This window comes from Chanodichthys erythropterus, chromosome 17, assembly GCF_024489055.1.
Source record: "Chanodichthys erythropterus isolate Z2021 chromosome 17, ASM2448905v1, whole genome shotgun sequence".
Taxonomy (NCBI): domain Eukaryota; kingdom Metazoa; phylum Chordata; class Actinopteri; order Cypriniformes; family Xenocyprididae; genus Chanodichthys; species Chanodichthys erythropterus.
In genome coordinates this window covers 19,158,854-19,171,557 of record NC_090237.1, presented here as the reverse complement: position 1 = coordinate 19,171,557, position 12,704 = coordinate 19,158,854, and the positions used below count along the sequence as shown (strand labels likewise).

The window sequence follows — 12,704 nt, the reverse complement described above, 5'->3', positions numbered from 1 at the left end:
CCTGGCAATAGAGTGTTTTGCTTCATTGTGCAAATACACTATGAAATGAGATACCATATACATAGATGTTTTGTTATGAAATCATGGGTACACCCTTAGGTGAAACTGGCTGAATACATGAAACTCATTTTATGAGGAAATGCTGACAGATTCAGTTGCAGTTGTTCTTGACAGTTGTTTTTCTGAACTCTCTGAGCAAATCAAGTTTAATTTAAGAATATTTGAGCTAGTGGTCACCAGATATTGTTTTTTTTTGATAGCCGATTCCAATGCCTATATATATATATATATATTATATATACATTTCAGCCATTGACCACCCTGCTCTATATATATATATATATATTTTTTTTTTAAATAATTTAAAGCTGAATTAAATATAACTAAAATAAACAGACTTATACTTTAGATGGCACCTTCTTGATACTTTAATTCTATTTTAATGTTATTCACAAATAAAGAAATTGTTAAAAAATATGAATAAAAAGAAAGTAGAGACTGTAACCAACAGTCATCTGGTTAGTTTGTGCGCATTGGGTCATTTAATTTTTTTTTCAAATAAAGACAAGGTAACACTGATAGTGGGCAACTAGATATAGCACAGTGTAGTTTAAACCTATCGGGCGATGTCAATATTTGTCAATATCAATATTTCAATGTCAGTATTTAAAAAATGCCAAATATCGGCCGATATTTCAGCCTTGCCAATATATCGGTCAACCACTAATTTAAGCAACATTTTACAGGTTTATTTCCTCAAATAAGAGAGCATTGGCCCCCTGATGGAGAGTAACCGTTAAAACGATTGAGGTTGTTAATATTGTTTTACTGTTTTGAAAAGAAGTATCTTGTGCTCACCAAGGCTGCTTTTACAGTAAAACATTAATTTTGCAAATTACAATTTAAAATAACTGCTCCAGTCTTCATTGTCACATGATACCTTAGAAATCATTCTAATATGCTGATTTTGTATGCAAGAAAGTTAAAAAGAATAGCATTTATTTAAGAAAAAATATCTTTTGTAACATTGTAAATCTATTAATTGCATTGCCTTTTGCACAGCATCTCTTCATCTCATGCAGGTAGAACAAGAGTGCAGATCAGATGCAAAGCTTAGGATTAGTGTGATTTGTTTGCTTGACGAGACATAATGAATTTTTTGTCGGCCCTCACTGCTTCTGTTCATTTATAAGGGATGAAGCGAATAAGTATTAAGAAGACAGCCCTAAGTAAGCATGTAATGCTAATGCTTTCTGTGAGAATCAGAATAAAATGAACCTTTAAACTGAACAGTCCCTTTAAGCCGTGAAAGCGGATCCATCGCTTCAAGGGCTCAGTGGCTCGGGGCCCTTTCTGAGTTATTTCTTCTATAGCTTTAGGCCTTATGTGTCAGTTTGTTCTGTCTTTGTCATTGTCACTTGGGCAAAGCAATGAAAATGAAGGAGCTCCGTATAGTTAGAGCAAAAAGAGCAGAAGAGGATCTTTGATCACATGATCACAATCTCTGCCTGCTCCCATGGAGTACACAGCATAATAAAAAATGTCAATCACTTGGGTACCGCGGAGATTAACATGATAAACCCTGTTCATGAGTGATATACAAACTGCATTTGCTCTTTTGCTATGATTTTATGGTTCAGTGCTCAGAAAGGCTGGAGCTGCAGTGAGTATTAACCGACCTGAGCAAAGGACAAAGGGATAGATGCAGAAACCATGACTAGTTTTATGCCTATATCTCTGCATTTGTCCAGTTCTAAGAAAGGGAATATAATAAAAGTGATATGATAAAGAACAACAGCCTGCTCTGAGAGACTGAGTAATTGTTGCAGGTCATAATCGTGCTCCCTGGATACAGAATACACACAAACACACATTTACACATGCTTCAGAATCACACAATAGGTTTTTTTTTTTTTTTTTCTTCAACACGACTTCCTTTTTGCTTCCCACATGGTTAATGAAGGCATTAGGCAGTCAGTTTACACCGTTACTTAGTCCAGGATCAGCCAAAACAACATCAGTAGGCTCCTGTGCTCCAGGAAGAGACGTGTGGCTGATTTTATCTCCTGCTGGGTCTTGGCAGCCTGTTGAACAGCAGCAGTGAGAAACAATAGGGTGAATCTAACAAAACCTGTCGAAAACATGTCCAAATCACATTTCACTCAAATTAGTCAAATTAAAGAAAATAAAAAACAATGTTTTGCTTGAATTTTTTTTGGGGGGGGTTAAAAAGAATTTATATATATATAGCAAAAAAAAAAAAAAATTCACAAAGTGGACCGCAGCAAGGATTAAAAATTAGTATATATATATATATATATATATATATATATATATATATATATATATATATTAATATACTAATTTTTAATCCTTGCTGCGGTCCACTTTGTGAATTTTTTTTTTTTTTTTTTGCTACTGCAAAATATTGTATTATTATTATTGATTATTATTGATTTTATAAATTTTAGTTGTTTCAGCCCTAATTTCATAACAGTATTTTTGTACTGTTTTTTTTATTTAAAGCTGCAGTCCATAATTTTGCCTCTTTGATGCCATCTCTGTTTGAAACCTGCAATTGCGGTTGTTTGCGGAATTATCTGTATGTGCTTTGTGCCTCGGCACAGTTCCTCAGCATGGATGCATCTAATGTTTTCTGTCAATCACCACATCGGTGTGGATACTGTATTTCGGAATCACAGATTGTAGTCTTGGATGTATGACCAAGATAAGAATTTTCACCAGAGAGTGTCATCTGAACAAGTCAGTAACATCTGCCACTTTTGTTCTGACCGAGGGGAAAAAAGGCATTACAGTAAATCACGCTGCCAATGGTGATTAAATCTAACAATCACTTAGCTCATATTACGTCAAACCGTGCAAATTCTTATTGTTATACTTTGTTCTCATATTCTTAATTTTAACAACATCAGCATTGCGTGACTGTGTTTTTAGTGTGTATTAGCGTTACCTGTAGATTTCAATTTCTGTACAGTCTAATCACTATCGTTAATTTAACAATCCGCCATCAAAATGATAAGTTTAATTATTATAGCTGCTGTGAAAAAGGCTATAAATGATCCGCCTCACATGCGTTATAGCCTACTGGCTGGGACTCCTTCTTTATGTAAACTGTCGTGACGCAATGATGCAAAGACAAAAGGCGATAATGCTCGAATTTCCTGCAGAAACCCACCATGTCCATTAGAAAATATTGTTACATGCTTACCGTTTTGAACACTGGCTGGTTATGTACAAGCTAAAAAAATAGTTTTTGGATAATTTTTAATCAAAAAAAGTTACGGACAGCAGCTTTAATTTTTTTTATTTAAAAATAATTATATTAAAGTCATTGTTTTACTGTAATGAATTAAAAAAAAAAAATCCTGTATTATAGTTAAGAGAATCTGTGAGAATCACCATTCAAAATATTGAGAATTGCATAGAAACACTAAAGTAAAACATTTTGGTGATAATTTGAGGTAATTGGTGTGAAAAACATAATGGTCCTAAAAATTGACATTTATTCAACAAATATTTATTTATTTATTTTATAATTTTTCTTTTGGTATTAAGGTGAAATATGACCTGGGCATGTTTTTGTGAGAATCACCAAAGGCTCTCTGCTCTCTCCCTATTGATGGACAGCTCACTGCCATGTTTAGAGCCCCTTTTATACCGCACGCATCTTCTGTCAGTAGAGCTGCCATGCATGTATGTTCTCATTTCTTCTGTTTAAGAGCTTTGGGAATTGTCTTTGAGACCTGTGGCCGTCCTGCCAAGCCATCATGGCTGATAATGAGTTTCCTCTCCTAATGAGGTGTGCTTACAGTGTGTGTATGAAGCAGTGTCTCACACACAGAAAACACTCAAACATTGTTTTTGTGGGGGGATGGGGGGGAAGCACACAAAAGCAAAGGAGGGGCGGAATGTTATGGAGCTTTGTGTTTGCCGCCTCCACACAGGATTTCCAATTAGCAACTCTGGCAAAAAAGCTTCCACATTGATTTTCTCTCACCAAAGCAGGGTGTGCAAGTCAATTCAATACGTGATTCCTGGAGTAAAACAATTTAGGGCTCTGTCACAGCTCAGATAGGAAGGAGGTGCACACTGATTCGTCTCTCAAGGATAGAACCACCTGTGAGCGTTGAATGTGCAAGTCTGCTCAGTATTCCTCATATGCTTGGGATTACAATCTGTAACTCCTCGTTATTCTTAGGCCTGAATCTTTGACCCTTTTAAATATTTTATTATATGGCCAACAAGTCGATATGAAATCAGAATCTGCCATTTTACTTTCATAGTTTTCTTATAATATAATATAATCTAATATAATATAATATAATATAATATAATATAATATAATATAATATAATATAATATAATATAATATAATATAATATAATATAATATAATATAATATAATATAATATAATATACAACATTTATACAACAGTTAGTTCTGGTCCTCGAAATTGAACAGTCTGTGCATTAGTGGTGGAGATTTGATTGGCTTTTACATCAGTAGTTTTGGCATCAGTAGGTGGTGACAATTGACTGTCAGTGATGAACTGATTATTTCAAAGATACTGATTCATTCAGGCATGAGTTAGTCATTGAATCATTCCCTCAACTGATTAGTTCAAAAACATTTGTTTATCAACGAGTGAGTCATTGAATTATTCACTCAACCAGTTTGTTGTAACATACTGATTTATTCAGGAATTAGTGAGTCATTGAATCATTTAGTTAACCGATTTTTAAAAAATGCTGATTCATTTTGTTAGTTAATGAATTTGTCACTCAAACAATTCATTCAAAAACACAGATTCATTCAGAATGCCATTACAGTGTTGCTCGAAGCCATGTGACACTTTATGCTGTGCCTTTGTTTGGAACTATTTTCACTGCAAAGCAAAAACAAAGTAACTGCCAATATTATGTCTAAAATGTAAGTAACTATATTTAATTTACTGTATAAAAGCTCCATAACCAAGCAAGCGTGTTGTTGGTATTGCTTATTTATAGTTATGAACTTTAGTTTACTGTAGGACAATGTTTTTTTTTTTTTTTTTACTGTAGGACAGTATTTTAAATTAATGGATTTGTTTATGGCTGATGCATCATAGATTAGGTCCCTAACATAATGGAAAGGAAGAGGAAATATTTACCATTCACCAATCTTATGTTGCTTGAGTGATAGAAAGATGTATTTTTGAGATAAATATCTTTTATCTGAGCTCTACTGGCCCTAATGGTCGGAAGAGAGATACCATTAATGAGAGCTAATGCTTTATAAACAGAAATGAGACTTATGACAAATTAGATCTTCAAACAGATGATTTTCTTATATGCAGCAGTGTTTGTGAATGTCTGGTTAGATTTCAGCTGCCACTTGTGTATTTTCAAAAGGTTTTTTGGCAGTCTAAAGGTGGGTTATTGATCAAACTTCTTCTTCTCACCCTCCGCAGCTGGAGCTGGGTTATTTTGAGACCCAGAATCCATCTCCTGTGGAGCAAGCTAGCAGGGAGTACAGGGGTCTTCATTTGTTCTGAGTAGGCTTAGAAAGTTTTGTTTTTGAAAGAACAGGGGTCATTTCTTCTGTGTTGGTTTTACTAACCTCATTAATGAGGGTGGTAGGATTAGTATGCTAGGATTAGTAAAATGTTAGATGGATGGATGGATGGATAAAAGTATTAATTTCTTCAAAAAAAAAAAAATCTTGCTGATCCTTTGTCTGATAGCATCAACATACCATGGTACCACCACATTACTTTTACTTTTTACATTACTATAGGCCTTTGCTTGTTTAAATTCACAATTGTTAGTAATAAGCTAACCTTTTTTTGTACAAGAGCTCAGTATTCACAGCTTAAGGGAGGAAAACTAAATCATCTAATAAATATTTTATGACAAACAGCATAGTTCAATGCTCATTCTCTTTCTTGTACTTTTTGACTTTCTGTGAAGCTTCCTAACTATTTTTGTTTCTGGTGAGATTTTTTTTACTAGTTCCCTCAGGTAAAGAGTGTAGGCGGTTCAAAGATAAAGACATTTTTGACAGAAAACAGTTCTTAAGATGCTGTTTTTGCTATGGACATGAATAACACCTCAGATCTTTTTGGCTTGTTGAGAGGAGGTGTGCTATTACTTTTCAAAGCAATCTGACTTTAAATTCTCACCTAGCGAAGAAGGGAGCAGATACTCGTCAGGGCTTAATGGGCTCTTTTGACTGAAGTAACCACCTAACAACCACACAGAACACTAGTATCCACCACAACACACCAGAACACACTCTTGCAACAATATTTGCATGTTAAAACTGCTCAGAACACATTAGCAACTGCATAGCTAACACTCACAATACAGACTAAAAAATAAAAATACAAAAAAAAATACTGCTGTGTCATGTCAGTTTAGCCTAGGCCTAGTGATTTCTTTATATTACATTTTGTAACATGGTTTGTTTTTACAGTTTGTTGTTGTTATTCTGTCTTACTACAGCCATTTGTATTTGTGAAGGACAGTCATTTGTGACGATCAGCCTACAAGGCTACAATTGAGAGCTACCTACTGAGAGTGTGCACTAAAATGTCTTAGAAAGGACACCCTTAAAAAAAGATGACAGGTTGTTAGACTTCATTACCCAGCCTGGCATATTCATATTAGTGAGATAAAACAAAACCTCAGCAACAATGCCAGCTGCTAGCATGGGCCAAACATTAATTACACTGTGTAAATAAATAATAAATTCAGTTAGGGGGCATACTGAGTGGTTTGGAGGTGCTCTTTGAACCCTCTCCTGCTGTGGAGCATGTCTAATAGGGCTGGCCCCTGGTCTGCAGGCTTGTTACTGTAATGGCTGTGTCCTTCTCCAGCCAGGAGAGTTCATGTAAACATGACAGGAACTTTTGTTCACACTGGGTCATAACACATTAGCCTAGCCTTGTAAGGAGTCAGAGTAAAAATCAGCAGCCAGAGCGCAGCTTGGAGAAAATTTTGGCATGTTGTAGGAGGAATACTACAAGAAAAATAGATCATAAAAAAGAGGGAAATAGGAGAAGGAGATTTTCTCTGCTGAGTAAGATGTAAATGGGACCTGCTTTTGTGGAACACGGGGCAGTGTCACTAAAGACTGATTACAATGAGCTTATGGGTTCTCATTGTAATCAGAGAAGCAACTCCTCTGTGACTTCCTTCACAGCCCTCCTACATAGTCCCCCCTTACAATAAGATGATAAAAGGAGTTTGACTACTATTTCAGGTCTCCAGCAGACAGATTCTTTTGGGACTTGTTCATTTCCACTTGGAGGCAACACTTTCAAAATTCATTTATCACAAGTAGCCTGTGCCACACTTCGCCAAGCAACAGCCTATCACGACTACACACCTGGGAAGTTTCATATCTTCGCTCTGCACATCACTGCCATTTTTTTGCTAGGGTTTGGCACCATTCAGACTGGAATTGAGAATGCCTGTTAAATTCCAAATCAGCACTTGAATGTAAATAGAATTTGAATTGAGGTAGCAAACAGGATACAGAATTGCAATTCGAATGTGAATGTAAAGATTTAAAATTCTTTATTTTTTAGAAGGGCAGTTTGTCAAACTTTGAATGTTGGCTAGATAAAACCGTATTTTCAAATTTATATGTTCAAGTTTCATGTCGAGAATGATGGATGGATGGAGAGATGGAGTGATGGTTGGATATTTAATTCAAATTGCAACTCGTGAATGGAATGTTAGCCAAGTAGTAAATTCTGAATTTTGCACAACCCTAACACTTAGACCACTGATTGGTGTTTCTGCTCAAATACGTAGGCATATAGTTATTTTGGAGCTCTTGCCCCAGTCCTGGCCTGGGCTGTAAAGATTCTGTACCTCTCTCCATCATCAGTACTCTCGCCCCAAGCACTGCTGCCTCTCTGTCAGAGCCTTTGGGTCACTAATCGCTGGGCTTGATCAATGACTCTGGGGTTAGCACAGCTGTTCAAGGTGACAACATTGGGGCAGGGCAATCTTTCAGTTTTCTCTTTTTTATGTTGTGGGTTCATGCAGACTCATGCAGTGCAGCATGATAAAGCACCTCGGTCTGCTCAGTGGTACTTGGACAAAAGCTCTGTAATTCCTCTTCTCATGTTGCATCATCGTCATCTCTGTGACCTGAATCACACTTTTAATCATCCCTGCTGAAAAATCCAACTTTTTTGCTGTTAGCAGTGTACTGGAACATGGTTATCAGTTTCTAGCTGGTCTAAATTGGTCCTTAGTTGGTCATTAGCTTGTCCAAGAAGGTCATTTAAGGTGGTCATTAGCTAGTCCAACTGATCTAAGATGATCATTAGCTGGTTAAAGCTGATTATTAGCTAGACAAAACTAGTCATCAGCAGGTCTGAGCTGGTCATTAGGTAGTATGAGTTAGTCCAGCTTATTCTAGCTGGTCTTTAGCTGGTTAAACTGCTCATTATCTAGTACAGCTGTTCATCAGCTGGTCATTAGCTGGTAACTAGGCAGTATGAGCTATTCTAGCTGGTCTAAGATGGTCATTAGCTGGTTCAAGCTGGTCATTAGCTAGTAAAACTGGCCATTAGCTGGCCTAAGCTGCTCATTACCTGGTCAAAGCTGTTGATCATGTAGTTTGAGCTATTCAGGCTAGTCTAAGATGGTCATCAACTGTTCATTATCTCATCTGTGTTGGTTATTAGCTTGCTTGAACAAGTTGTTAGTTGGTAGACATCTTGGAAAAACAACAAACCAGCTAACTTAAAGTGGTCAGGATGTTTTTTGTAACATAGTAGCTGGTTATTCAGCTAATGACCAACTTATACCAATTTATGACCAGCTTGGATTAGCTTTAGGTTTAGACTTACTAGAAACTGGCTACCATGTTAAGATGGATTTTCCTTAAAAAGGGTGAGAAGTTTGACATGAATGAGTGGCAATAACTTAAGTAAGTACTGGGGCACCTGCCAAACTGCTGGCATTAAACAACTTGCTGATGTAGTGTTTTGGGAACTAAATCTCTCAAAGTTTGGAAAGATAGCAAACCAAAAATGTTTTGTGTCAGTTGCTTTGTCACGGGGCCATCAGTATGAACTCCTGACTGCTTACTATGCTTTTTTCTTCCTCAGTCTGAACCCTTACAGCTACGATGAGAGTTGCGTGTCCAGCAGTGTAGACCATTTACCTCTGGCCGCTTTACCGCTGCTCGCCATTGCTGCTCCACACTACCAAGACGCCGTCGGGACCGTGATCGCCCGGGCCAACCAGGTGTACCACAGCTTTCTGCAGTCTCCAGAGGGACAGGGGTTCACAGGACAGGTGAGACCAGGAGTGCCTAAAAATCTTAAGGTGCGGTCTTGGTGGTAAAGTTGCGATTTACCTTGTAGCTGGTTCGTTTGATTCATGGTTTATAAAGCTTTAACACACTTTTAAGACTTTTTAAAAATCCCTATAGAAAAACTCAATGGAAGTAATACTTCCGGATCCAACGTCACTGAAAAAGTTTGCAAACAGTGACTGAATTTGATCCACAAAATTACAGAGAGCAATGGTAAATGTGACTGCTTCTCAACCCTGAAACCATTTTGACTGTTTTTCCATAACAATCGAGATTCGGCCACACAGGCAGATAAAGGAAGTCCCAGATCAGTATTAGGAAGGCAAATGCTTTGTGGAGCAGCAGTAGGAAGGGTGTGTGGGTCTGTGGCAGGGATAGTGACTCATCACTGATGAGTCATTCAAAACAGACGAAAAGGAGGGTGTCTTTCCACTCGTCTTACTCCATAATCTGACATGATTAATCCAATAACACTCTCCTGTCAATTTTAGGAAGCACAATGATTTCCTGAAGTGGTGACCGCAGTTTATGAGCTGCATGTCAAGTGTTGACTCTCTAGGGAGACGGACTATTCAAATAGCATATTAGCCCTCTGGATTTGAAGAAAAATTGGTGTGTTTTTTGACACAGCCATAGACATGTTGTTCATTGACAATGTGGCGCAGACTCATCTGTTGTTGACACTGATAATTAGACCTGTGGATTTGTTTGTTTTTGGAGCATCTATACATTATTTGAGCTCACCACAGAGGTGCTCATCAACATCAAATAGGAAGGCGCTAGAGTTACAGCTGTGTTGTTTCTGTACGATTAATTAAATGTGTTATTGACTGTCAGACTGCACTGTAGATTGAGCTGTCATTATGCAATCCTGAGATTTGCCTGACAGTGTTGATTGCATGCAGTAACGCTGCACTGATTCTGCCTGAAATAGTTTGTGTGTTTTGTGCAGGTGTGTTTGTTGGGAGACTGTGTGGGAGGTGTGCTGTGTTTCGACGCTCTCTGTTTCAGCAACAGCCCACGACACAGCAGCCCCATCCACAGCAGCCAACATAACAGCACAGAGAGCTTACAGGTATGTACTTAAACACTGAATCATTCAGTTTTGAAAACACATCTGTAACTACTTTTGTTCTTTTCTTCCTTGTCTTAGAGTTGTTCTTGATAAAAAAAAAAAAACACTTTTAGTAGGAATGCACTGTTGACAATAAATAATATATTAAATTTCTTTACAATTTTGACAAAATAAAATTATACAACTAAAACTAGAATCAATCATTTTAAAGGTCCTGTTCTTCGTGATCCCATGTTTCAAATTTTAGTTAGTGTGTAATGTTGTTGTTAGAGTATAAATAAAATCTGTAAAATTTTAAAGCTCAAAGTTCAATGCCAAGCGAGATATTTTATTTAACAGAAGTCGCCTACATCGAACGGCCAGTTTGGACTACATCCCTCTACTTCCTTCTTTAATGACGTCACTAAAACAGTTTTTTGACTAACCTCCGCCCACAGGAATACAAAAGAGTTGCGTTTGTAGAGTGTGTTTGTCGCCATGTTGTCGAAACGCTGCTATTTTCATCCCGCAGTCCAATCACCGCGTCTGATTCCGGCTCAAATTGATAGGGTAAAATTAAAGACATGTTTACAATAACACTGAAGCGCATGCATCTCCACGTTATGGTAAGAGGCGTAACCGGGCACAGTGCGCTCAGAGCTGTCGAATCACAACACAGGAACCGCTGGTACAATCAGAACTCGTTACGTATTTTTGAAGGAGGAACTTCATAGAACAAGGAAGTCATCAGCCCGTTTTTATGACAGTGGAAACAGCGGTATACAGATAAGTAAATGATGTGAAAAATACTGTGTTTTTTTTACACGTGAAACATGAACACATATTATATTGCACACTATAAACATAATCAAAGCTTCAAAAAACCACGAAAAACGGGACCTTTAAATGGTAAAAGGGAATTTAGGCATCACAACTTTATAATGTACAGTATGAAATTTGATTTTGAGATTTGCTGAAGAGATTAAATGAAATAGATTACATTTTACAGTGTTATTACACTTTAAATGACTTTAAATGAGGGATGATGATGACAAAGAAAACATTTTAAAAAGTTTTAAAAAGGTAACACATAGGTAACACACAGAGCAAATATAGGAACTTGCTACTGCCAATACATACACCGATACTCTGCTGTGAGTAAGACATAGTGCTGCTGCACAAATAGCATATATCAATAACCCATAGCAGATCTATTCAGGTGGAGCTGGGGAAGGTGGAGGGTTTTAGGGGATCTCTGAAAACGTGAATGTAACCAACCAGCCATTTAAATGTGTGAGCAACAAGCTCAGTGGCCACAGAAGTGACATGGACCAATCAGCTTGTACCAAGTAGTTAATGCTGTAATTATCATCAGCTTGCGCCATCTAGACTTTCATGACTGAACTATGTATGTGTGCGCGTGTGTGTATATATGTAACAATTAACAATGTTATTAAACTATTACTGTTTTTGATGATGGCAAAGAAAAATAATAAAGTTAACACTTTATAGTAAGGTTCTATTTATTAACATTAGTTTGCTACATTAGTTAACTTTAACAATGAAAAATACTTCTAAAGCATTTATTAATCTTAGTGTTAATTCTAGCATTTACTAAAACATGATTAAAATCAATCGATCGTTGTATTTGTTAATATTAGTTCATGAACCTGAGATAACTTGAACTAATAATGAACAGTTAAAAAAAACATAAAATACCATAACAAATGTATTGCTAATGTTAGTTAATGCATGAACTAATGTTAACTAATAGGACCTAATTGTCAATTGTTACCAAAATAAATAAAAGTTAAAAAAAATAGGTAAATAGCACATACACAATGAAATGTCCAGTATTGACTGATACCGATAAATTATAAATCTGTAACATTAGCTAATAACAGATAGGGTACTGATAAATTTTGAGATCTCACATCTGTAGATGAGATCTCAACAATGTCGCAAACTCTGTCAAACTCAAATATACCAAGATATCAAAGCCTGAATATTTAATATCTCAATATACAAAATGTCTTATTAAAATTCATAGTGAAATAATCTGATATATTCTATCCACATTCATTTTATAGCTTTAACTCTGAATGTAGACAGTTCTCTCATTGGTTTCTTTTTCAATCTCTGAACGCTCTGAGACATAGTCGATAAAGAAACATCACTGAGAGCTCAATTTACTCCTCTGAGCTATGAAAGTGCAACTTCTGAGCAAACTCCTGTGGGTTTTCCCATCACATTTCTGTGATCTTCAGGAAGCACAGAACATCTTTCACACCAGGCACACCATCCAGACTT

General features: G+C 36.6%; 1 protein-coding gene across 1 annotated transcript in view; it reads left to right on the top strand.

The window, feature by feature from the left end:
• pitpnm3 (PITPNM family member 3) overlaps positions 1 to 12,704 on the top strand; it is a 111,738-nt gene that overhangs the window by 62,811 nt on the left and 36,223 nt on the right. The window contains exons 7-8 of the mRNA XM_067365506.1: positions 9,132 to 9,321; positions 10,293 to 10,415. Of these exons, the coding sequence (XP_067221607.1) occupies positions 9,132 to 9,321; positions 10,293 to 10,415 (313 nt within the window). The remainder of the gene's footprint in view (positions 1 to 9,131; positions 9,322 to 10,292; positions 10,416 to 12,704) is intronic.